Source organism: Eptesicus fuscus, chromosome 3 (genome assembly GCF_027574615.1).
Source record: "Eptesicus fuscus isolate TK198812 chromosome 3, DD_ASM_mEF_20220401, whole genome shotgun sequence".
In the NCBI taxonomy this organism is placed as follows: domain Eukaryota; kingdom Metazoa; phylum Chordata; class Mammalia; order Chiroptera; family Vespertilionidae; genus Eptesicus; species Eptesicus fuscus.
This window is the reverse complement of record NC_072475.1, coordinates 47,987,250-48,014,872: the sequence shown is the minus strand read 5'-3', so window position 1 is coordinate 48,014,872 and position 27,623 is coordinate 47,987,250. Positions and strand designations below refer to the sequence as shown.

Genomic DNA, 27,623 nt, shown 5'->3' with positions numbered 1-27,623 from the left:
TGGTACCCCCCGAACTGCCCTCCCCTGCAGGCCTGGTCTCCTCCAACTGCCCTCCCCTGCAGGCGTGGTCCCCTCCAACTGCCCTCCCCTGCAGGCCTGGTCCCCTCCAACTGCCCTCCCCTTCTGGCCTTGTCTCCCCCAACTGTCCTCCCCTGCAGGCCTGGATCCCCCCCAACTGTCCTCCACTGCAGGCCTGGTACCCCCCGAACTGCCCTCCCCTGCAGGCCTGGTCTCCTCCAACTGCCCTCCCCTGCAGGCCTGGACCCCTCCAACTGCCCTCCCCTGCAGGCCTGGTCCCCTCCAACTGCCCTCCCCTTCTGGCCTTGTCTCCCCCAACTGTCCTCCCCTGCAGGCCTGGGTCCCCCCCAACTGTCCTCCACTGCAGGCCTGGTACCCCCCGAACTGCCCTCCCCTGCAGGCCTGGTCTCCTCCAACTGCCCTCCCCTGCAGGCCTAGTCCCCTCCAACTGCCCTCCCCTGCAGTCCTGGTCCCCTCCAACTGCCCTCCCCTGCAGGCCTGGTCCCCTCCAACTGCCCTCCCCTACAGACCTGGTCCCTCCCAACTATCCTCCACTGCAGGCCTGGTCCACCCCCAACTGCTCCCCACTGCAGGCCTGGTCCTCCCCTCCCCAACTGCCCTCCTCTGCTGGCCTGGTCACCCTAACTGCCCTCCCCTGCAGGCCTGGTCCCTCCCAACTGCCCTCCCCTGCTGACCTGGTCCCCCCCAATTGCCCTCCTCTGCCAGCCCGGTCACCCCTAACTGCCCTCCCTGTTTGCCTGATCGCCCACAACTGCCCTCCCCTGCAGGCCTGGTCCCACCCCAACTGCCTTCCTCTGCCAGCCTGGTCACCCCCAACTGCCCTCCTCTGCTGGCCTGGTCACCCCTAACTTCCCACAACTGCCCTCCCCTGCAGGTCATCTTGTGGTGGCCATCTTGTGGTGGCCATCTTGTGGCCACATGGGGGCAGCCATCTTGTGTCTTGGTGTGATGGTCAATTTGCATATTACTCTTTTATTAGATAGGATGGTAGAAAGCCAGGGGCAAGACCCTCCCCCCATGGGGCTAGGAGAGTGCACCAGAAGGTACCAGTTTGAGTTTCCCAAGGCCAGGTTAATACACTAGCTCTCCTGGGGTGCTGGCAACAACAGGTTGTTCTCCACTCCCCAACAAGGTCCTATTTTCAGCCCCTTTCCATACCTGGGACCAAAACACTTTTGGGATTTGGAGTCTCCCCTGTAGTTGCCAGAGATCCCCATGACGTCCCCTCCTGGGTTACATGTATGTTCAATTCTCCCGGTAGGGCTAGAACATAGATACCAAGCGCCTGTACCTGTTTAACTGCTCTTTTGCCTCTCATAAGCCTGTGGTGCCTCTCCTGCCAATCCTACTGTTGGCTTCTCCTTATAAGAGTTACAGAGGTTTCAGGTGCAGACAGTATAGTCTTGAGTGTGGTCAGGAAGAAAATGAAATTGACTGGCATCGCACGAGTTGCCTAGTTAAGTCCTTTCTTATCTACAATTAGTTGAAACTGGGGAAGTTATACTTTACCTCCCAGTGCAATCCTTTTTTACCCTTTCACAGCACAGGAGTCCAATATCCCACCTACCTGAGTGGTCCCGACTCTGCATGAACACTGCTATCCAAGTGCCCTGTGGGTAGGTGCTATTTGAAAAAAAAAGGTTTTTCTGTTTCTTTGCAGGAGAGTTACAGTGCAGGAGTCAAACATTATGAGGCTGATGACTTTGAGCTAGCTATCAAGTACTTTGAACAAGCTTTGAGAGAATATTTCAATGAAGATACAGAGTGTCGAGTCCTATGTGAGGGGCCTCAGAGATTTGAAGAGTATGATTATTTAAGGTATAAAGCTGGTCTCTATGAAGCTATTGCAGGTAAAACTTACTTTTTAAATTTATTTTATGATTATAAAAATACTAATGCAATCTCTAAAAATATTCCAACAACATAGAAGTGTATATATATTGTAAGAAGTGAAAGATTCTTATATATCTAAACACTCCTATCTGCTATAGATAAATTTATGTAGTTTAAATTTTGGTGACTGTGCTTCCAAACATTTTCAGATGCATAGCTAAATATTTATGTAAGATAATTCTGTTTTTTATAAAAATAGGACAATACTATAAATACTGATTACCACCATATTTTTTGTTTTATTTTATGCTTAACAATGTACTGTGGACTTCTTCTCATGTAAGTACATGGAGATGTACTGTATTATATTTAATGGTTGCACAATATTTCATTATATGGTGACAGCACAATTTATTTGACCAGTTTTTTACTGATGAATATTAAGGAAGTTGCAATTTATTATTATAAACAATGTAGTACTGAATACTTTTATATAGTCTTCTTTAATTATTTAAAAGGGTATCCTATTTATGTGAGAATGTGTTACAAAATAGTATTTAAAATAGTAGGTAATATGCATTCTACATTAATTGAGGAGATTAGCTAGTTAACCATTTGTGGTGGGAAGTGAGTTTTCTGGTGTATGTAAAAATAAACACAAAAATGCATTCTATTTATATTAATAATTTAGGTGTAAAAATAAAACTGTTAGAAGAAAATGCAGGAGAACATTTGTGTAATAGTAGGAGAGGAAAAGCTCTTCTTTGCATGGCAAAAACAAGAAATATGAAGAAAAAGGTATACTTTAATAAGACAAACACAAAAGATACAGTAAGTCAAGCTGATTTACAAAGGACAAGTGGGAAAAATTGAAAAAATATTATTTAAATGGAGCATGTAAATTATTATGAGTAGCAATTTATTTGTTATTTATTAGTAGTAATAATAATAACAAACACTCACTTAACAGTTACAATATACAAAGCACTTTACTTCTTTATCTTTTAATTCTCTAAATAACTTCTTGTGCAGATACTATTGTTATTTACTCCCTTCTTTTTTAAAAAATGAGGAATTTGTACCTCAGAAAGCCGAAGTAATGTAATTAAAGTGAAACTTGGAATCAAGACTAGACTTTTCTCACACGGGAGCCCCATGTTTTAAAGGTTTACATAATTGAAAAATGAGCAAAGGGTGATTTATTCAATGACAAATGTTTAACAAATAATTGTTGAGTGTATAGTATGTTCCAAGTTATAAAAATACAAGAGGCCTGGTGCACGAAATCGTGCACAGGGGGGCATGTCCCTCAGCCCAGCCTGTGCCCTCTCACAATCCGGGACCCCTCAGGTAGGGTCCCTAGGCCTGGTTGGTGATCAGGGCCTATCAGGGCTTTCCTTTCCCTGGCTGTGGGCAGCTGGCCCCACCCCCACCGCTGCCACTGCTTGCCATCTGTGGGCGCTGCCCCCCACACCTATCCCCCGCCACCAGTCGCCTCCCTCTGCAGGTGACAGGCGTGGGGTGTGATTGCTTGGCTGGCCTGGGCCCGCCACTGCAGCGCTGCCAGCTGGGTGGCCTGGGCCTCCCTCTGTGGCTGCTGGCCAGGTGGCCCCGCTTACCCGACCAGGGCTCCGCGATTGATTGCCATCTAGAGGGTGACCTGGGGCTCCCTCTTTGTGGTGATCACAGAGGCCCCCCACACCGATCCATCTCCCCACCAACCAGTGGCCTGAGCCTCCCTCTGTGGGGCAATTGTGGGGTAATAGTGGGGCCCCCCAACCAATTGCATCGCACCTGCCTTGGCTGGCCTGGTGCCAGTTCATGTCATAGCGTTGTCATCCAGAAGGTCATCCGGACAGTTGTTCTGCTGTTTGGTCATTCAGTCGATTTGCATATTATGTTTTTATTATTATAGATGAAAAATAGTGTTCAACTTCACATATAATCATAGAAATTTAAATTCATAAAGTCAGTATGCTCTCCCCAACTTCCAATGTTTTCTCTCTCCATAGAAAGCACCACTCACCTAGTAGCTCAAACCAAACCTCAAGAAATATTTTTCAATCCAAAATTTCCCTCAATTCCTATACCCCTCTAATTTGTTACCAAACTTTGATAGATGTTCCCTTCTAATAGTACTTAAGATTCCCTGGTTCTCTTCACCTCTTTCACTAACACCCTGCTTCAAATCAACATTATATTTTCACTAAGCCACTGTGATAACCTCCTTGCTGGTCCTCTTCAGGTTTTACTCTGTAGGCAGACAGAGCAGTCTTGTGAAAAAAGGGAAAGTCTACTCACAGACATGCTGAAAACCCTCTTGGCTTCCATTGCACTTGGAATAAAACCCAAAACCTTTAATAAGGAGGACATACTTGTCTACATTTTCATCCTCCTTTTCCCCCCTCTTTGTGACACATTCCTACTGTAGTTCTTTTAATTCTTTGCATATGCCAAGCTCATTTTCACTTAGAGGCCTTCCACATATCATTTTCCTCTATCACTGGCTAATGTCCGATCTTTTTCAGTGCCCAGTGCCTAAGTATAGGGACTGGCAAATAATAGGTTCTTAGTAAATATGTGTTACATGAATGGGTTGCATAACCAAAGGAGTAGACATATCCATCAGTTATGCTGCAGAGATTAAAAGGGTTAATAATACTCCATATTTGTGAAAATGTAGATCATACATTGTTGAGGTCCTTTAGTGGGGCACTTGGGGAAATATCTATTACATTAGACAAGTAAGTTAGACTGAAAATCAATTTGTCAAATGACCAATTTGCCACACACTCGGTTACCCTAAATCAACTAAGTTCACTTAAAATCAATACTAATATTTGAATTATTGAGGAATTTTTCCCCAGAGTTGTGTTTCATGGGGCTTCTGCCAGAACCATTTGCCTGCATTTTTGTGAGCACTGCTCATTTGAATGCCAGTTGCATGTGTTTTATATTTTAAGTGGTGTGTGTTTCTCTACAGAGAAATACTTTTTCTTTATTATAGTTTACTATCTTGTGGCTTTGTGGGGATATGTGTCCTCCCTCCACTTCCACATTTGCCTCTACACGTGCCTGCCTCTACCAATGGCAACTAAACAGCCTGGCAAACATCCTAGATCTGGTTTAGGAAAATTGAATAACAATTCCCCACAGCTTAACATTTAGTAATTTCCTCAAGGTCACCACAGCATGCTGTTTGCTGGAAAAGAAGAGAGATCTCCTAACTCAGGTTCTTAACACTTAACACGACTTCCAATACCATGACGCCCACTTCCAGTAAAGAAAATTGATTTAAGAAAAAGTCATAGTCCTTTAAGTTCAAGCCAAATATATATTATAGTAATATGGTAAGTCTTGGGAATTTGAAACATATTCAATTTTTTTTGAGAAAGAAATTTTAAAAAGTATTTCCACGCAGTGTCTTGGATCTAAACTTATTAGAAACATATTAATTGCACAATAATGTTTGTTGAAAGAAGCAAGGAATACAACTAATAAAAAGTGACATTATAACTCTATGTAAATTCTTGTTTGGTTCAAAAGTGTCCTAAATGTGGAGTAAAACTGGCTTTTAAAACATAAATGTATTTAGAAAGCCAGAATATTTGAATTTTTAGAATTAGAAAACCATTAAAAATTGGAGAAATATACAAATGGTTTCTGAATACAGTCATTTATTACTAGCGGTGCTTGTTGAAGCCCTAAAGGATATTATTGTGTCACTCTTACTTTGCTGCTATTTATATCTTGCTTGGAGAAATACTTTTATTCAGATTTTGAGTTCTTGGTGGATGTGTTTCCCACCTTTTCCTTTTGCTTGTCATTTGGAATTAGGAGGAGTGTGTATTAAAAGGTAAATAACCAGCTAACTAAGAGAAAACAGTTGAGGGTTGTTTGTTGTTATTTTCTTAAGAAATAAAATAGCTAACTATTTGTTTCTAATATTCTAATCAAATAGTCAGAACTCATTCTTTCCCTCACATTCCCTCACCTGGAGTTAAGAACCAATGGACAGCAGGGATTCTGTTAGCTATGCTATATTAGCTTGAGTTGGCCAGATTATGTAAAAAATAGCACACTTTTTTTCCTTTTATTTATTTCTTATTGATCTCAGAGAGGAAGGGAGAGGGAGAGACAGAGACAGAAACATCAATGATGAGAGAGAATCATCGATTGACGGCCTTCTGCATGCCCAGGCATGTGCCCTGACCAGGAATCGAACCATGACCTTCTGGTTCATGGGTTGACACTCAACTACTGAGCTACCATGACCAGGTGGCACACTCTTTTTTTACATACCAGAAAATGTACCTTTCCTTCCTGTTGTGTTTTGGGGTTCTTCTTCAAGGTCATAGAGATATAATCTGAACTCTGCCTAACTGAGAAGCTTTTGAAAGAAGGCTGTTGTGGTAAATTAAATTGTACAGTTATCATTCTCAAGAGAACCTGCTCACTCAGCACGAGCATGAACAAACTATTCTCTCGCTGGCAAAGACTACCTTCATCTTCATTGTAAAAATCAAAATTGGGACAAAATATAGCAAGTGTGTTGTTTTTTTATCCTCTGGTTCATTAGCCACTTGTGTGTCCTCAGCTCATGTTTACATAAGCCAGAGCCCAGAACTAAAGGAAGCATGAAAACCCCTTACACTTCAGGATCTTGGCCTATTTCAGGCAGGGAGAATGGGAACAAAGAAAGGGGAACGGAGAGAGGCAAAGTGCTTATTTAAATTATTCAGCTTTCATCCTTCTCTTATTTTACGATTCCCTACAGTATTAGGATTTAGTGTAGCTAAATTTTGCCCAGTTATTGGACTAATTTGTAATTGGGCCAAATAGGTTCCTAATCAATAGCTATAAAGGAATATTGCTTTTATTTCCCCTTTAGGAAAAGTTGCCTGAAGATGTTAATACGCAGAAAGAGCATTTTCCTTTACTTCTCTGCAGGGAACTCCCCACCTCCGGGGCAGTTCCTTTCTCTCAACTAGTCCTTAACAAAACTGGGACCCAAACTTCTGATTCTGACTCTGGGCTATTTCAGGCTATTAAAATATCCAAAAAGAGGCTCTGAAGTTGTTATAATAGGAAAGTCAACTATTCAGCTGGGTGTGAGTGGGGTGAGATGGCCTATGTCACTTTCAGGAGATGTGTAGAAAACAGGGTACACGGAAGGGAGGAGTGCAGTATAGACACAAGACCAGCAGACAGAAGATTTGGAATCTACTATTTTTAAAAAATATATTTTTATTGATTTCAGAGAGGAAGGGAGAGAAGGGATAGAAACATCAATGATGAAAGATAATCATTGATTGGCTGCCTCCTGCACACCCCTTCCTGAAGGCCCTATGCCCTTGACTGGAATCGAACCCAGGACCCTTCAGTCCACAGGCTGACGCTCTATCCACTGAGCCAAACTGGCTAGAGCTGGACTCTACTCTTAATTACTATCATGATCACCAGTTAGGAGGCCTTTGCAAGTCACTTAACTCCCTTGGTGAAAAGGATTTCTGGTTGTGGAATGAGGATAAAAATGATATGGTTCCCAGGTGTGGTGAGGTGAGGAATGCTCTACTGTCACTGTGGCTCTAACTGAGGTCTGGACATTGAGCTGACTGGAGGGACTCACTGTGGGCTCTTGTCTTCCAGATCACTATGTGCAGGTGCTGGTTTGTCAGCATGAGTGCGTGAGGGAACTTGCCACACGACCTGGCCGCCTCTCCCCGATTGAGAACTTTCTTCCCCTGCATTATGACTACCTACAGTTTGCCTACTATCGAGGTAAAGCGTGGGTTATCCATGAAGACATTTGGGGGCCAGGGGTGGTGCTCCTCATTACGGAATCGCTCTCTCTTCTCACATCACCATAGCTCAGGACAAGAGGAGCAGAAGGTGAAACTACAAATGGGCAAATCTTACCTATTAATAGACAAATATGTAAATTGACCGTACCTCTGCTATGACACCAGCCAATCAGGAGTGATATGCAAGTTAACCCAACAAAGATGGCGGTTAATTTGCATACTCAGCTGCTGAGTGTTGGGGGTGGGATGCTTGCGTCATTGCCATGGCAATGACGCAAGCTTTCTGCCCCACCCCTGGTCTCTCAGGACCTCTGGCAGCATGGGAAGGAGGGGCCGGAGTGGAAAGAGGTGGCTCCTGGAGCAGAAAGAGGCACCTCCAGGGCCTGAGCAGAAAGCGTCTGAGCCGAAGTGAAAAGGCGGTGCCAACAGCCAGGGAAAGGAAAGCCCATTCTAGCACGAATCTTCATGCATCTGGCTTCTAGTGCTGTGATAATGTCCTGAAAATGATACTAGACTGACATTTTATGTTTTTTTTTTAATTTATTTTTTTCAATTTAATTATAAAAGGTATTCACAGGTTCAGAGACCAAATATCATAAGAGCCCCCCTCACTTCCCTTTCCTCATAGCCCAATGTTATGTCCTGCTACATAGTTTCTTACTTATCCCTCTAAAACAGTGGTTCTCAACCTTTCAGAAAACACAGATGTTTACATTACGATTCATTAACAGTAGCAAAATTACAGTTATGAAGTAGCAACGAAAATAATTTTATGATTGGGGGTCACCACAACGTGAGGAACTATATTAAAGGGTCGCAGCATTAGAAAGGTTGAGAACCACTGCTCTAAAAAGTTTATATGGAAACAATACACACACACACACACACATACACACTCTGACTATTTCTGCATCTTACACAATGAAAATAGCCTATTATTTACACTGTTCTCTACATTGATTTCTTTACCTAATAATACATATCAGACTTTTTTAGTAGATTTGGCCTATGAAATTACCATTTGCTTAGGTCAAATTTTGATAATTTTATATGATTCAACTTAATTGTATCAATACATACAGACCTTCCTCATTAATTTTTCTTCGCGTCTGCATATCATATAACTTATTTAATGTGATTCTTTACTGATGGGCATTGTATTGTTTATGATTTTTGTTATGATAATCAATGATAAAATGAATAACATTTTACATATCTTATTTTACATTTGCACATAAATATCTATAAGACAGAATTATATGAATTAAATGGTTTATTTATTTGTAATTTTAATAGATGTTGCCAATTTTTTCTCCATTGAGGACATTTTTTATTGCTTATCAACAGAATATATTATCAAATTGTCAGATATTATCAAATTGTCCCAATGTATTAGGTGAAAAATGATATCTCAATATAGTTTAATTTCCATTTATCTAAGAAAGAGAAAGAGACTGAGCATCTTTTTTTATATTTAAGAGCATTGAATATAATTTTGATTGCTGAAATTAGTCTTAGGTACCATGTTGTCAAAATCAGTACAAAAATCAGAATTATCTACTAAAATTATATTCTGTGTATCGGTATTAAATAATATAAGTTGTCAACATATATCTTCAGATGGAAACTTTATATAATTTATGTAAAACAACTAGCACCAAAGAAGACCAAAGTAGTACCTTTGGAATACCTGAAATCATGTTCCTTCTACCTGTAACTATTTCTGATTGCTCTACTCAGCCTCACCTTATCTTCCCTTATTGACATATAATGCTGACTTTTCACATACATATTGAAGTATCCTTCAACCTCCTTTAGACAGACCTCAGTTGACTCTAATGCTTCAACTCCTTGATCTTTCAGTTGGTGAATATGTGAAAGCCCTAGAGTGTGCCAAGGCCTATCTTCTTCTCCATCCGGATGACGAGGATGTCCTAGACAATGTGGATTACTATGAGAGCCTGCTGGACGACAGCATGGACCCGGCATCCATCGAGGCCCGAGAGGTGAGATCAATGTCCTCAGAAGAAATTCTGCATTCTACTAGGTGCTCCAGGGAGAGTTAGTAGAAAATATAACACTGCACTTAAATATACCTGAAAATTTAGTAAAGATTCTAGAACTCGGTTCTTTTGAACTTTGTTAATGCCAGAAGCATATTTTTTCATATGTACTAGCTTGTAAAAACCTGTTGAGATGGAGACATTTTTGCAGCTCTGTGTTGTTTTTTTCCTTATTGTCACTGTCTAATAAAAGCTATTTCCACTTAAATGCTTATGATATCTCTTAACTGTTATTTAAATTTTTCTTTCATTTTTTCCCCCTCTAGGATTTGGCTGTGTTTGTGAAGCGTCATAAACTGGAATCGGAACTAATAAAATCGGCTGCAGAGGGACTGGGGTTTTCATACACTGAACCGGTAAGAGCAAAAAGGAAAAAGGAAGGGTTTTGTTTTTCTTTTTTTCTATTTTTTTAATTTATTTATTTTTAAAATTTCTTTATTAAGTGTTTTTTAAAAGAACTGTTCAGTGGACATTTTCTTTGTACTTTTATTAGCCAGTCTTGTTTGTTGAAGATTCTTAATCCTCTGCCTGAACAAAAAGAGGATGTGCGTGAATGTTTATTCAATACTAGAGACCCAGTGCATGGGGTCCCTTGGCCTGGCCTACAGGGATCGGGCTGAAACTGGCTCTCCAACTTCCCCCAAGGGGTCCCAGATTGCAAGAGGGCACAGGCCAGGCTGAGGGACCCCACTGGTGCATGATCGGGGCTGGAGAGGGACTGCCCGAGGCTCTAGGGTGTGTCCAGCTGTCGCACCTAGTCCCAATAGGCCAGACTCCAGCAGCAAGCTAACCAACCGGTCAGAGCGTCTGCCCCCTGGTGGTCAGTGCGCATCATAGCGACTGGTTGAACAATCGAATGGTTGGACACGTAGTATATTAAGCTTTTATATATATAGACTAGAGGCCCAGTGCACGAAATTTGTGCACTTGTAGGGTCCCTAGCAGCTGCTGGCTGCCAGCCAGGTACTCCCTCCCTTTCCCTGGCTGCCTGCCGCTGCTGGCCAGGGCCTCCTTCCCTTCCCTTGACCGACCCTGTCCCCTGGTCAAACTCCCGGATGAACTCCCAGTCAAGGGGACAATTTGCATATTACGCTTTTATTATATAGGATAAGTGATAAACAAACTTTATAAGATTTTTATAGATTTCCATACTCCTGAGATCCCAAGTCAAAAGCAAATCTATTTGGATAGAAGTGAAGTATTTTGTACATGATGCATTTGCCTCAGGTTTGTTTTATTTCCTGAATTATGAATGCAACATTTTGTATTTTCTCTTAAATATTTAAAACATTTTAAAAACTTCAAAAAGAACAAAATCACTCATGATTATAGTACCCAACATGCTGACTTGTCTTCACTTGTTTAATCGTTCTTCATATGAAGACATATCTTTGGCAGAACTAGTACTGTGGCATATAGATATGCTTCTATTTTGATTTTGATTTCAGGAACCATAAGCAATTTCTATATTTTTACAGTTTCTAAAATTATTTTAGCTACATATATATACTTGATGTCCAATAAATAAACTCTTCTGATGATGCTGAACATTTGATTTGTTTTCTCTTAGACTTAATGCATTAAGCATTTTTCTCTCTGTTGAACTACACCATTTGAATCAATTCCCAGGAATGGGATTACTCTGCCATTCAGGGATATGAGAAGTTTTATAGTTCTTGAGATTGCTTTTCTAAGAGTGGTTTCTGACACCTTTATTGCTCCTAGCAATGCATAAAAATACCAGTTTACTACAAACATCTCAGCAATGAGAAATAACATTTTAAAATAACGTGTATTAATCATATATTATATAAAAAATGGTACATCATTGTTGCATTAATTTGTATTCCTTTGATGGTCACTATAAACAAACTTTTCACATATTATTAATTATTATTTTTCCTCTACTTTGAATTGTCTGGACGTATTTTTTGTTCCTTTATCTGTTATCTATTATATATGTTCTTTATATAATTTGCATGTCATATGTTTATCAAAAGCACTGTTTGCAAAATATCCTATTTGTAACATATTCTTTTTATTTTTATCCTAGTTATATCATGTTTTATTGGCACATTTAAAAATTAGGTTAATTTTAATTTATCAATTCTTTTTAAAAAAATATATTTTATTGATTTTTTTTTTTTTTATAGAGAGGAAGGGAGAGAGAGAGAGAGAGAGAGTTAGAAACATCGTTGAGAGAGAAACATTGATCAGCTGTCTCCTGCACACCTCCTACTGGGGATGTGCCCGCAACCAAGGTATATGCCCTTGACCAGAATCGAATCTGGGACCTTTCAGTCCGCAGGCCGACACTCTATCCACTGAGCCAAACCAGTTAGGGCTAATTTATCAATTCTAATGTAACATTTCTAATAGTTTTATCTAGTCCCACAAAGGATTTTTTTTTTCAAAACTGCATTATTTTGAGACCCCAGGGAAAGCCACTTGGTCAATTTATAGTCTTGTAGAGATGATTGAGCTGGACTTTTTGTTTGTTTTATTCATAAAATGTAAGAGAATTAGACTGAATGATTTTTTAAATGTCTTCCTGACACCAAACTCTAAATCACTTCTTGGACAAAATAATGGACGTCCAGGATAATTCCATGATATTTTTAAAAAATGTGTGCATTATTTTGTCTTTGTCAAAATTTTATTAACCTTAGCCTTTCTTTCTATTACTTTTAAATAAAAAATATAAAGTATCATATATAACATGAATGTTTTATAACATTTTAGTCCTTTTGAGTGTTTTAAAGGTATTCTATTTCTGTAAGTGATGTTTTAGTGACAAAACTACTGAGCTATTTTTAATTTAAAACAGAACTATTGGATTCGATATGGAGGACGACAGGATGAGAATCGGTGAGTTCTCCATTCAGAACACCAACTGTTTAATTTTAAAATATTTTTCAAAGGTATAGAATTTCTTTTCCTTTAAAAAAAAATCCAATTATGGTTGCCAGATGGGATGAAGTTTGGGGGGATGGGTGAAAGGGGGAAGGGATTAAGATGTATAAATTGCTAGTTATGAAAACAGTCACAGGGATATAAAGTACAGCATAGGAATATAGTCAATAATATTGTAATAACTATGTATTGTATCAAGTGGGTATTAGACTTATCCGGGAGGATAACATCATAAGTTATATAAATAACTTATATAGGTAATCACTATGTTGTACACCTAAAACTAATATAATATTGTTTGTTAACTGTTTATTTTTAATTAAAAGAAATACATAGAGTCAGACGTATTATAAGAAATTGAGTTCTATGAATAGGCAAAAAGATATAATTAAATGAATTCCAAACTGGGAACTGGTCCCAGCTGTTCCTGTCACTTATGTGTAACCTGGAGTAATTTATTTTCCTCTCTGGGCTTCATGATTTTACTCAAATGAAGGAACTGAAATAGGTGATCTCTGAGGGTTAAACATTCTGTAATTCTATAGCAGAGCAAATTGGATTTTTCACAATTTATTAGTATAATAAAGCTTGAAAGCTTTACTGTAAGCTAAAATACTAGGTGTTAACTAACTCAATTGGAAGATAACTCATTTTTTGAAATGATAGGAGTCAAAAGTCAATTTATATGTCACAAACAGTTCAAGGGGTCATAGAATGTTGATGTTACATGTCTGAGATCACATGGACTAGCCTATTCATTTTCAAATTCTAAAGCTGAGGGCCTGACAAGGCAAAGGAATCCTTTAGAGTCTCACACTACCAGGGACAGCACATCCAGATCTTCTTATTCAAAATCTTGTGGTCTTTTTCTAGACTTCAAAGACTCAACCTTGGGGTAGCCTAGAATTATTGCAAGAGATCCAAGAATGCATATGCACATTTGGTTGTGTTCAATATGTGTTCACATATTGAAAGACCATTATGCTATTATTTGTGTATTTGCAAAGTTTGACGCAAATTTGTGTCTTCCTTCTTGGAATAGTTGAGAACCACTACATTAGGATGTGATTTATTTTAGTTCAATCATTGTTCAGTGATGAACACTCTATGTTCAAGACATATAATGTGACACTCTGAACATTGTATAGATGCACATGATATTTTTTTCCAGATTGGTTGTGATTCAAAGTCTTAAATTAAGGGGGTTAAGTTATGGATACAATTAACTGTAGTAAAGATTGCTAAGAAGATTTAGAAAAGTGAAATAGAACACACTCATGAAGGAATAGAAAAGAAATTCATGAACTTCCGGTAGCTTGTTGTTTGGAGTGTTGTCCTGATACACTAGGGTTCTCTCTCTCTCTCTCTCTCTCTCTCTCTCTCTCTCTCTCTCTCTCGCCCTAAAATCAATATATTAAAAAAAGAACTCCATGAAGGTAGTGACATTTTATTTGATCTTGAAAGACAGGTAGACTTCTGTACAATGAGCATATAAAATAGGGAGTCATAGAGTACCTGGGTAAAGTATCTTTGCTTTTGAACATCTTTATTCAATGAGAAATTGCCATTTCCACTTTTAAATAAGCAGGGTTCCTTCAGGAGTGAACGTGGAAGGAGCAGAAGTTCATGGATTGTCAGTAGGGAAAAAACCATCACCCAAGATAGACCGAGACCTAAGAGAGGGTAAGTATCTGTGCACTTTTACTCTTAGAAGGAGGGTAAGGGTAGAATGGGACTTGACCAGTTGTTATTCAGATCAAGGCAAAACCTGCTTTCTCTGGAAAATAAAGAAAATGACTAAGCTACTACAATTCATGAAATTCTGAAAGCAAGGCTTAAAAACAAGAATGTCTCAGATTTGTATATCATTACCTTTGGTTTCCAGCAAAAGGACTTCTGTTTCCTACAAGAATCCTGTGAGACAGGTAGGAGCTGTGTGATCATTGCCATTCTCAGTTCGGTACCTGAGGCTTAGAGAGGTCACATGGCTCACTTTTGTCATACAGTGAGTGAGTAGTGCTGGATAGTATAAAATAGACTATGTATCAGAAGAACTTAAAGAGACAGCTTGCGTGGGATGTTAGATTAGTTCATCTAAAATGTTTGAGGCACATATATCTGATCAAGGCTATGAGAGAGAAGTAGAATTTAGGTTGAATTGACAGAGATGTCGAGAAAGCCATTCTAGTGGGTAAAACAAATGGAACAAAGGCACAGAGACGGAGAAAGCAAAGCATCATATGCTTACTTAAGATCAACATTTTTTAAAGCAAATTCATGCACAAAGCATTTTATTGTATTTATTTTAAAAATTTTACATCCGATATTATTTTGTATTAGTTTTAGGTATACAGCATAGTGGTTAGACAATCACACACCCTATAATACACACAATTCCTTTTAGTAATGGCAACATCTCATTTGAGAAAAGTATCCCTACTTCATAGACAAGAAAAACTAGGCTCACAGACATTTAGTGATTTGTCCAAAGTCTCACAGCTCAGAATAGGTTAAGCAGGCATTTAAGCCCATGCTTTTGAATCAAAACCCCATTTTCTCTTCTTCACCTGAGGATGGAACATAGAAATGTCTAGATATCCAAAATAATCCAAATTAAATAATTGCAGAAACTCTCATGGAGAGGAAGTACAGTACTACTTTCCCAGAAAGAAGCTTGTCATCACATTCTTCTAGCTGATTTGAAAACTACTGGCTCTCTACAGCTCATATTTCCCAGCCCTTTCCTTCCTTAAGTTTCCAAGTCAGTTTGAGGTAGTAAACAGGATAATATGATCATCTAATCTGACCTGGACCTTAATTTGTAGCCACAAAGCCCAAGCTGTTTCATAAGTGTTTCATGGTCAGCCAGAGTTCATGCTGCTTTTTAAGCCAAGAAGTCACCCAGGAAGTACATGACAATAAGCCAGAACTTTGCTGTAAAGGTTTGGGAAACTCCAGAAGAGTTGCCAAATTTCAAGCATTATTTTTTTAGCTACCAAGGAATCTGATGTCCAGCAACTGATGAGGAAGATTAATGGGAAGAGTTGAACAGAAGACTACACAGGATGGAGAAAGATCATGATTGGCTGGGTTACCAAATTCTATCATTTCTGCTTAGTTGAGTTAGGCCAATGGATCTTAAGATGTTCTCTGGGAATCCACTGGAAAGCTTTCTGTGCAGTCACTAGAGACCTAAATAGTATCTAAATTAAGAACAGTGGTAGACAGAGGCAAAGTTCCCAACCAGAAAACACTTTCCTATCATAGCCTGGCTGAAAGCAGGTGTCAGGGAGACAAGAAAGGATGCATGCTTCACAGAGTAGAATGTATTTCAACTTTTCACATTTTCCACAAAGACATTGTCATCTACTCTGGTTATCTGACAGTAGTTAGTCATATTCATACTAGAGGCCCAGTGCATGAAATTCATGCATGGGGGGGGGTGTCCCTCAGCCCAGCCTGCACCCTCTCCAATGTGGGACCCCTCAAGGGATGTTCAACTGCCCATTTAGGCCCAATCCCAGCAGGATTGGGCCTAAACTGGCAGTTGGACATCCCTCTCACAATCCAGGACTGCTGGCTCCCAACAGCTCACCTGCCTGCCTGCCTGATTGCCCCTAACCGTTTCTGCCTGCCAGCCTGATCACCCCTAACCACTCCCCTGCCAGCCTGATTGATGCTTAACTGCTCCCCTGCCAGCCTGTTTGCCCCTAACTACCCTCCCCTGCAGGCCTGGTCACCCCTAACTGCCCTCCCCTACAGGCCTGGTCCCCCCCAACTGCTCTCCCCTGCAGGCCTGGGTCCCCCCCAACTGCCCTTCCCTGCAGGCCCAGTCACCCCCAACTTCCCTCCTCTGCCGGCCTGGTCACCCCTAACTGCCCTCCCCTGTAGGCTTGATTGCTCCCAACTGCCCTCCCTTGCAGGCCTGGTCCCTCCCAACTGCCCTCCCCTGCTGGCCATCTTGTGTCCACATGGGGGCAGCCATCTTGTGTGTTTGAGTGATGGTCAATTTGCATATTAATCTTTTATTAGATAGGATTGGACAGCTCCCAAGTATTAAGATGGGAGTGGCCCAGGGTGACTCTAGTCCATGGAACATACATGTCAACTTCCAAAAAACAGATCTGTCACTTATCTATTCTTTCAGCCATCAGTTTTCCAAAGGTCCTGCTTGATAATAATCCCAGAGCCAGAGGGTTATAGTAGAACTAACTTTGGACTTGAAATCAGGAGACCAGGTTTCCTGGATTGCCTCAGTTTTATGTGCTCTGAAGTGATGGATAACTGGAGACTCAATCTCCCAGGGCCCTATGCTCCCCATCTATACAACAAGGATAGCCACTGTTGGAGAGGATGAATGTGAAGTCTTTTGTAAACTTTAAAGGGTTGTGCTCATATAAGGGTTTGTTAGTCAGCATATCCCTGTCATGCCTTTATGATATTGAGATATTTACGGCAAAATGATTCTTCTTGCTATGAGCCACAGTCATTGAGTATGAAGGGTGTTTTCCTGGATGATCCGTCCTTATTGCAAATGGAGAGTTTGAGCCAGGCACATACTTTATGAATGAGAGAAGAATTAAGTTGTTGAAATCCCTTTGGGCTGTGGTTAAGAGTTGGCTGAAGCTATCATATCAGGCCCCAGGAACCACAACTTACTGAACTACGTTTTTTAAATTTTTTTTTATTTTAATGTTTTCCTCTGTCTGATGTGCTACTAGTCATTTGTAGGCTGGTTGGCTTGCAATTTTGAATGGCAGGATTTTTTTAAAATTTTCTTTTTTTCCCTTTTGGTTAGTGAGTGGGTAGTTGGTTGTTTTTGGGTAAATGTATGTGTGAGAAACCTCTGAATAAAACTGCATTGAGGTGACAGTGTCAGCTGCATATAAGGCAGTTTTCTAGTACAGATTCTATCTGAACCTGTAGGGTTTAGGCATTTAAGACTCCATTTGCATTCTGCTCCTTCACTTGATCTATGTTGTTACTTATAGCATAGTTGGGGGAATTGTCAATATCTCAGTAGCTCTCTTTTATCTATTTATAAATCCTTACACATTTTTATTGATTTTTAGAGAGAGAGGAAGAAAGAGAGAAACATCTATGTGAGAGAGAAACATCTATCAGTTGCCTCCTGTATGAATCCTGACCAGGAATTGAACCCACAGTCTTTTGGTGTATGGGACAATGCACCGAGCAACCAGGGCTCAGTAGCTCTCTTTTAAATATACTCCATTATGCTTATTAAGATGACTCAGTCAGAATTAATACAATATACTAGGCATATATTACTAATTCAACAATAATCATCATAGTAATAGTAAATACTTATATGGAGCTTAAGAATAGTAGGCATTTTTCTAAGTGTTTTATTTAGTTTTAGTAACTTTTAAAGTTATATTTTTAAAATAAATCAAATTATATTTAAAGTAATACACTCTCAATATAGAAAACAAGATAAACATGGCAAAGTACAAAACAATGTAATTCACTAAACTCTCCCTCTGTCTTCCATTTCTAATTGAGTTTTATGTTAGAAAATGCTTTCAGTGAACCTATGAGTATCTTGTCTTTCTTGTTGAAAGAAAATGTTTTTATATTTCTAAATGAGATTGGAATATGCAGTTGACTTTTCCAAATATTTGAGGGATAGCCTCAATTTGGCTATGGATCTTACTCAACTATATAGGTTAGAGTAACCTTCCCCAAGCAAACTGTGTTTTAAGAAGTTCCATGATGGGAGACAAAGTCTACTGTTGTTGATGTTTATTGCTATGAAAAATATTAGCTCAAATATAGCAGCTTCCAATAGCATATATTTACTATTTCTCAGTTTCTTGGGGCCAGGAGTCTGAGGATAGCTTAGCTAAGGTCTATTGCTTGAAGACCTTTACAAGCTTCCATCTCTTCTAAGGCTTGACTGAGGAACTATCTTCTTCCAAGTTCAGATGACAGAATTTGGAACTTAAAAGCTTATTTGACTGTGGTTCTCAGTTCCTAGTTGTTTTGTTTGTTTGTTTGTTTAAATACATTTTTATTGATTTCAGAGAGGAAGGGAGAGGGAGATGGAAACATCAATGATAAGAAAGAATCATTGATTGGCTATCTCCTGCACGCCCCCTACTGAGGATAGAGCCCACAACCCGGGCATGTACCCTTGACCAGAATCGAACCTGGGACCCTTCAGTCCACAGGCCAACACTCTATCCACTGAGCCAAACCAGCTAGGGCCCTAGTTGGTTTTTGGCTAGAGGATCCCATCAATTTTTTTGCCATATGAGCCTGTCCAATACAGTCACTTGCTACATCAAATTGCAAACTGAGAAGGTAATAGACTGAGTCAGCTAGCAAGATAGAAGTTGTAATCTTATGTAATGCAATCACAGAAATGACATTCCATCACTTTTTCCATATTCTATTGGTTACAAGCAAGATCCAAGCCCTGCCCACACTTGAGGGAAGCAAATTACACAGGCCTATGAACACCAGGAGACAGTGATCATTAGGGTCCATCTTGGACTCTCTCTGCCATAAGAAGGAAGGAAGGAAGGAAGGAAGGAAGGAAGGAAGGAAGGAAGGAAGGAAGGAAGGAAGGAAGGAAGGAAGGAAGGAAGGAAGGAAGGAAGGAAGGAAGGAAGGAAGGAAGGAAGGAAGGAAGGAAGGAAAGAAGGAAGGAAGGAAAGAAGGAAGGAAGGAAGGAAGGAAGGAAAGAAGGAGGGAGGGAAGGAAAGAGGGAAGGGAGGGAGGATATTGTGCTCAATTAAGGGTGAGAACTACTCTTACGCTATTCATAATGCATGTTCTAAAAAGTCCTCTTAAATTTGATTTAACTCAGTAATTCCCAAACACATTTGGTCAAGAAACTATTTTTCGTGCTCGCTTTGGCAGCACATATACTAAAATTGGAATAATAAAGAGAAGATTAGTGTGGCCCCTGCGCAAGGATGACACGCAAATTCATGAAGCGTTCCATATTAAAAACAAACCAAAAAAAGAAACTTTTTTCATCAAAAGCTTTTCTGTAGAAAAAAGTTTGACAAACATTGAACTATATATATTTTTTTCTATTCACCCAAAAGATTTGTACTGAAATTGGGAGCTTATGCATATATTCCTGAAATCCAAGAAATTCTATAATAATAAAGTTTGATGACAATTTAAAAATATTAAGAGGGACAACTAGTGGGACATCTGAATAACCACCTTATAGCCAAGTACTCCCATGAGATTTCACACCTCCATGGTATGGGTGCAGTTACCATCACATTGGCAGCAGTTAATAATATTCAATGGTTGAAGACTAACAAGAAATAAAGTAGTACAAATTTTAAATAATGTATGAGGACCAGTTGAAGATCAAAATTCATCATGGTACACTAAGATTGGTAGTAATTTCAATAGAGAAAAATTGTGGTAGAATAAGTGAGTCATTAAACACCAAAAGTAGTAGAGGAACGTTGCCTCAAAGAACCTTGACCAGATCAGTTAGTAGAATATTCATGAGGAATGTAGCTTTTTCGTTTCTGTAAAATAACACTGATCATTTCATTAATATTGCTTATTTTAATTTATTTGGTTTATGGTCTTGCTTTTACTTAATCTTGTAAATTGGTTTTCTGTATTATGAAACCATGAAAATAAATACTGTTTTCATAATTTTATAATTGCAAATATGGAAGTAAAATTATAGTATAAATAATTTGTCAGCACCATAGTTCCTTAGGGAACTTTTGTTTTAGCAGATAGCCATATATTACTCAAGATTGATAAATACTACCTCATTATTTTAAAGTAAAGTCTTTATTTGTTTTGGGTTTAGTTGGATTCCTAAGTGTCACCAGGATCTTCTGTGAATGGCAGACAATTCCTTTAATTGTAGGCTATAGTGATTCTATTATCCTAACTAGAATAATAAACACTTAGTCCTGCTCCCTAATTTGACTAATCTATTTTAAAGCAATATAGTGGACATCAATTGTCTCTTCTCCCTTCAACTGACATGCTTGAGACCTGCATGTTCAAGACCATTGCTTGGCCACCGTGGGAGGAAGGGAGGAGTTGTGCCCTCCCCACCACTCCCTCTGGGGCGAGTTATTGTTATTGACAGGTACATGTCAGGTCCCTTAGGAGTACTGCAAAGAGTAGAAAAAACAGTGTTTTTCTTTTCTGTTCACTTTTCTGGTTCAAAATCATATGGTTACACTCGGTTACATTAGAAGATTTCCTCACCATCAGAGGTTTTGTCCTTTAATCCTACTTTCTGTGAGGAAAAGACCTAGATTTTATCATTTCACCACCTAAATATGGCCCAAATGCATCATTCTCTGAAGAGCCTGTGTGGGGCTAATTTGATAAAGTTGTGGACCCTATCCAGGGAGAGAGAGGAGCCTGCAGGAAGCCATCTGGTGCAAGGACAGTGATATAATGATATGCCCATAGAGCAGAGTAGAATAAATATTCTAAAAGCAAGACCATATAGAGTCAGGTAGTGGTGGAAAGAAGACTTGGAAGGAGTCAGGTAACTTGGTTGTGACTGTACTGATGGTGCATTTACTACCTGGATTTCCTGGTGAAGGCATTGCTCTACATACCCATGAAACTGATGTTTACGTCATGCATGGGGATGAGGCATGTCATGGAGTAATTGCATATGATGTTATAACAATGATAGGAACCAAGGGCTGTGGAGCAGGGTGGGTCCAGTTGTGGAGAGAACCCTGGAAAGTCTTCCTAGAGGAGAATCCTGTGAGATGCCCAGTCTGCTTCGCAGGATTGTCACTGGAAAAAAATAAAAAGATATTTTATCAAATACAAGATACTATGCAAATATATCAGCATCACATTTTGGAAAAGCCACACAGCTGCCCTTTTCTTGAATCCACATTGTTTATCAAATTCTGAATTTGTCATTTGTCAAAGCAGTCCTAAATATTCATGAGGATACTGGCTCTCCTCAGCTGCACATTGCTAGCTGGTGGGTGTTCTGTGCTTCCCCTCGGGAACAGAGGTACCAGAGAAGACAATGTGCTGTGTCCCTTCAGGTGGCCCTCTGATCTACGAGAACATCACCTTCGTCTACAACTCAGAGCAGCTGAACGGGACTCAGCGGGTTCTCCTGGATAATGTCCTGTCGGAAGATCAATGCCGGGAGCTGCACAGTGTGGCCAGTGTGAGGACCCCCGGGAGGGTGGGGTCTGACTATGCTGAACTTCTGTGAGCCTGCAAGTGCTTTGGTTCTGGTCTCACCCGGAGCCAGAGAACCAGGCCTGCAATGTCACTTTCTCTGGGAGAAGGACATTGATTGTAGAGGCACTTTCATAGCCTTTGGATTGAGATGACTTTAGTTTTGTCCAGATCTGAATATAGCTAGTGGATCTGGAATAGTTAGCAGCCAAATTCCTAGGACAGCCATCATCCAGCATGGGCCCTGTCTACCATATAAAGTTACCGAGAAATCCCTTTATTTTAATCAATAACCAATATATTAATCATTTTGAGTCTACATATTTCTACAAAAAGTGGTGGTGTTTTATAATAAAAATAGAGTGTAAAAGTTAAATAAATACTAGTATATCCCTTTTGCTTTGAAGAATGAATGATACCAGGATCCTGGAAACAAAATGGGGATGACTTTGGTTCTTAGCTTCCTGGAAATCAAGGCAGAAAGGAAGACCTGATGCATTCAGAGTTATCATTAAGAAAACATCTTGTATTGTACTTCTAGGGAATCATGATTGTTGGCGATGGATACAGAGGAAAAACTTCACCTCATACACCCAATGAAAAGTTTGAAGGCGCAACTGTCCTGAAAGCACTCAAAGTAAAGTCTTAACTTGTTTTGGGTGTGGGTTCCTAAGTGTTAATCCAGGACCTTCTGTGAATGGCAGGCACAGGAAAGAAAAGAGCTTAGAATATAGTTTTATCAGGACATCTGAAAGGAGCAAGTATGAAATGGCACCTGCATCGCTTTAAATCCTTCTTCATTTATCTATTTATCATCTATTTATCAAACTTAATATTTTCTAAATTTGTATCTGACCAAAAACATACAGCTCCCATCCCCCCTTGCCACCCCTTTCTCAAGGAACTCATGGTCCAATGGTGAAAACATACCCGAACAAGTAATCGTGCCATATTTCAAGAAATGTAAGAGAGGAACGAGGAGAGTGTTATGAGAGAAAAGAGAGTGATTAGCTCTTAATGTTCTCTCTGTGATTAGGAAGGCTCATTTCAATGGTTCATTTTCCTAACCCAAATCCACAAGCATGTAGTAGTATTCCCACTAACCAATGCAGAGATGACCATTGTACCTTGGCTGACTGAAACCTAGCATCTGTTTTTCTCCAGCTCTCTAATCAACTCCATGGTATCTAATGTTCTCCTTTTTCCTCAGTTTGGTTATGAAGGCCGAGTCCCACTGAAGAGTGCCCGTCTGTTTTATGACATCAGCGAGAAGGCTCGAAAGATTGTAGAATCCTATTTCATGCTGAACTCAACCCTGTATTTTTCCTACACACACATGGTCTGCCGAACAGCCCTGTCTGGTGAGATTTCAGAGTCTGAACTTGTTCCTTTTACCCACAGAGAGATGAGAAAGAAAACAATGCTCAACAAAATTCCATTACATGTTAGACAAATGGTTTAGAAGAGTTCTAAATTTCCAAAACAAAATAAACTTGATAGCTCTTATTTTCCTTTCCCTCTTTTTCTCCTTTTTTTTAATCCCTGAAGTACCAGCAGACCATCACTCTACCTTTTCCCCCATTTAAATCAACTTCTTCTACTTTCTTTTTGCAAAGAAAAATGCTTTTCTGTTCTAGGTTTTACTTTTCAGGGAACTAGGAACCTGGAAATGAGTCTCCTATTACATCCATAAGCATTGAGTGGTAGTGTAGAAGATGAAGGGATTGTTGAAATAAATATTCTTAAAAAGTTAGAGACCCCCTCACAATGTGCTATCATTATTTCTTCCCTAGACCTTCCCTTCCACCCCTCCAGAGTAAGAGGGAATGGATATTGTCACAGGGCAAGACTTTTACACTTGGGACAGTTCAATTGAATCAAATCTTTTTTTCTTTTTTTTTAACATTTTAATTTCATCCTCCTCCTATTACTACTCCCCATGAAGTACAACCTATGAAATGCATGGAATGTCTATTTTTATCAGATAACTTATATAGCTGTAGCAGCAGGTGTGACTTGCTCACAGTTTTACATCAGGTTCATATCAAAGCAGGGCCAAAGTAGAGTCTCTTGACTGCTCGCCTAGTGTTCCTTCATCTGTCTGTTCGGCTTTCTGTATCTTCAGATTTACAAGGGCACCAGCAATGGGAGAAGGCAGTCTGATGGTCACTTTTGCTGTAGGAGGTTAACACTCTCCTTCTTTCATTCTTCCCTGTTCCCTCTCCTGGCAGGTCAACAGGATAGAAGAAATGACCTCAGTCATCCCATCCATGCTGACAACTGCCTGTTGGATCCAGAGGCCAATGAATGTTGGAAGGAGCCTCCTGCTTACACATTCCGGGATTATAGGTAGAGCCAGCACCTGCTGCAAAGCCAAGCTTTTGTCCAACAGTTATCAAACACCCATGGAAACTAGAAAGTGGATCTTTTTTGCTTGTTATCACATTCATCGCTACAAAGCAGAGTCTCAAATAACCTTTTGAAGCAGCTGTCACAATTGAGAAGTGACTTCATCTCATATTTTAATCTTAAAAATGCATGCATATTTTTCATATCGTATTCCACAAAATGTCCATTTTGTTTATATATATATGATCCCTTAGCATTCACTGAAACATATCCTTTATACAGACGGATCTTATCACATCACTTATCTATGTCTGCATTTTATCAATAAGAAACTGGACACTCAAGTGGGAAAAATGTTTTCTCTTATTGAAAGATATTTTTTGGGTGTAAAGAGAAGAGTCAGGATTTGTAGTCACCATATAGGTAATAGTGTGTTAATTATTATTACTCTGTGCTCAATACAGAAACATTTATTGAGCGCCCTCTATCTGCAAGGCTATGCTACACCTCTTGGAGTTCTCCAGCTAGTTAGGGAAAAAATACATTTTGTAGAGTTACTAGTATGACAGGGAAGAAGAGAGTTGTAAGTAGTGTGGGCAGGTTAAAAGGGCTAGATTAAATCCAGTTAGGTTTTCTTTTAAGGAAGTGAAATGTGAGATGAGCTTTAAACTATAATTAAAAATTAAGATAAGTGGAATAAATACTTCAAGGGTATGATCCAAACTACATCTGATCTTACTCTTTTTTTAAAAAAATATATTTTATTGATTTTTAACAGAGAGGAAGAGAGAGGGATAGACAGTTAGAAACATCGATGAGAGAGAAACATCAACCAGCTGCCTCTTGCACACCCCCTACTGGGGTTGTGCCCGCAACCAAGGTACATGCCCTTGACCGGAATCGAACCTGGGACCCTTGAGTCCGCAGGCCGACGCTCTATCCACTGAGCCAACCCGGTTTCGGCTGATCTTACTCTTGAGAGGGTCAGTTATTTCAATGTCTAGTTAAAAGGAAAACTTACTAATCAGAATGATCAATTCATCATCAATCTTCAGTATTCTGTGGTAATGATGTTGTAAGCATTTAACAGTACAAATGATTCCCCTTTCTTCGTATAGTGCTTTGCTCTACATGAATGACGACTTTGAAGGAGGAGAATTCATATTCACTGAAATGGATGCCAAGACTGTGACTGTAAGTAAACCTATTCTTTATTTTTTGTTGTTGTTTAAATATTACAGATATCTCCCATTTTTCTGCCTTCTCCCCCCCCCCCTCCAACCAACCCCTGTCCCTCCCCAGACCTTCCCCATGCTATTATCTGTGTCCATGGTAAGTAAACCTATTCTCTAGCATATTTATTTACTATTCTTAATCTCAGTTTTGCCGTTTTCCAAGGACTCAGACAGTTGGGTTTCAAGTATTTCTGAGATCAAGAATTCAAGAGGTGCAAAGAATCTCAGTCGATTTATGCATCGTAAAATGTTAGAAATGTAACCTTCAAAATATAAATCTTCCCATCCATTTCAAAGATGGGTAAATTAAAGAATAGAAGTATTAAGGATTTCCTGATCCTTATATAAGTTAAGTTAGACTTGGAAACAGAACCTCGGTCTTCTTATTATAATCTGGTGGAAACATAAATACACTAATTCCTAAGTCACCCAAGCCTAGGACAAGTCAAGTGATTCCACAGAGTGGCTTTCAAGTAACCTGGTGTTGTACATACTTGGATTGATTATTGGCCATCAGACCCAAGATATAAGAGCTATTATATATGCACATTTATGTGTGTGTATGTGTGTATATTGGTGTGAATGTGTGAGTGCATATGTATGATTGTGATTGCAAATAAACCCATACCTGAACATTGATATATACATTCACATATGCACACGTTTGTATGTCTGGTCACATGACATGTTTTGGATGAGATTCCAAACATACCTTCATAGGTAAAAATCAAAAGTTAAATTTAACCACCATCTTCCTAAGCCAACTGATGCCTTTGGAAAAGCAACCTGCAGAGTACATACAGACCACATGGGCAGCATGCTCTGGTCTTTCAGCAAAGAGGATACTTATGGTAGAAAAGCAGGTTTTCCAATTGACAAGATAATCTATACTAATAAAAGGGTAATATGCTAATTAGCCTGGGTGACCGGCCATCTTCCAGACATCTGACTTCCTTCCGAACAAAGCCATGGTGGTGGGGGCTGAGGCAGAGGTGGTTAGGGGCAATCAGGCTGGCAGGGGAGGGCAGTGGGGGCGATCAGGCCAGCAGCTGGCAGCCAGGGAAGGGAAGTCCTGGCCAGCAGCCAGAAGGCCCTGATTGGCCCTGATCATCTGCCAGGCCTAGGGACCCTACCCATACACGAATTTTATGCACTGGGCCTCTAGTTCAATTATAAATAGATTATGAGATATCTCTTTTCTCCATACAAAATATAAATAGTTGAGACATGCATGTGATAAACTTCAAGGATTTTGCATTACATATGCTATTTCTGCAACATTTTCTTAGTTTTATGGTTTTCTCCTCAAATTTTACATATTTTTCTTAATAGTGAAACAGTCATGCATTGGCCAATGTGACTCATTAGGTTGAGTGTCATCTCAAGCACCACTGAAAAGTTGCTGGTTGATTTCTAGTCAGGGCACATGCCCAGGTTGAGGGTATGATCCCTGGTCAGGGTGTGTGCGGGAGGCAACCAATTGATGTTTCTCTCTCCCATCGATGTTTCTCTATCTCTCTCTTTCTCCTTTCCTCTCTCCCTAAAATCAATAACATATTTTAAAAAATAGTGAAACAGTCATTTATCATTAATGACATACTGCTACACTATAAGCAGATGGTATTCAAAAACTGTATGTTACTGTAAAAGAGGAAATATAAGGATTCTGGTTAAAATTGTCCAGGTACATTGTTATAATTCAGAAATAATATTTAATACAATCCTATCTAATAATAGACAAATATGCAAATTGACCATACCTCCGACACACCCACAAGCCACACCCACAAGTCACACCCACCATCCAATCAGAATGAGTATGCAAATTAACCCAAACCAAGATGGCTACAGCCACAGAGAGCAAGGTTTTTTAGGTAACAGAGGAAGCCAAGCTTTCCGCCTGCCCTGGCCAGGCCTAAGCCTCCACTCAAGCTACAAAGTTTCAATTATAGAAGATAAACAAATTCAAACAAATGGTGGCAGAATGGAGCTTGAGAGAGCAGGCCAGAGTTGCCACCGGCAACAGGGGAAGCAAAGCTTTCCGCACACCCTGGCCGGGCCCACCCACTTAAGGCAACAAAGTTTCAATTATAACCCCAACACAAATGGCTGCCGGCCTCGCAGGGAGCCCCAGGCTTGGCTCCACTCCAGGCTACAAAGTTTCAATTGTAGAAGGAAAATAAATTCCAGATACCAGGGCCTCCGCT

At 39.8% G+C, this 27,623-nt stretch overlaps 1 protein-coding gene and 1 non-coding gene across 2 annotated transcripts in view; both read left to right on the top strand.

The window, feature by feature from the left end:
- P3H2 (prolyl 3-hydroxylase 2) overlaps positions 1–27,623 on the top strand; it is a 165,316-nt gene that overhangs the window by 127,861 nt on the left and 9,832 nt on the right. The window contains exons 3-13 of the mRNA XM_008151595.3: positions 1,700–1,889; positions 7,522–7,653; positions 9,540–9,682; positions 10,006–10,095; positions 12,567–12,607; positions 14,241–14,335; positions 21,691–21,818; positions 22,374–22,469; positions 23,043–23,193; positions 24,064–24,181; positions 25,300–25,375. Coding sequence (XP_008149817.1) covers positions 1,700–1,889; positions 7,522–7,653; positions 9,540–9,682; positions 10,006–10,095; positions 12,567–12,607; positions 14,241–14,335; positions 21,691–21,818; positions 22,374–22,469; positions 23,043–23,193; positions 24,064–24,181; positions 25,300–25,375 — 1,260 coding nt within the window. The remainder of the gene's footprint in view (positions 1–1,699; positions 1,890–7,521; positions 7,654–9,539; positions 9,683–10,005; positions 10,096–12,566; positions 12,608–14,240; positions 14,336–21,690; positions 21,819–22,373; positions 22,470–23,042; positions 23,194–24,063; positions 24,182–25,299; positions 25,376–27,623) is intronic.
- Positions 19,522–19,628, top strand: LOC114235196 (U6 spliceosomal RNA). Its single transcript, XR_003621375.1, has one exon. It is a non-coding gene; the product is annotated as a U6 spliceosomal RNA (small nuclear RNA).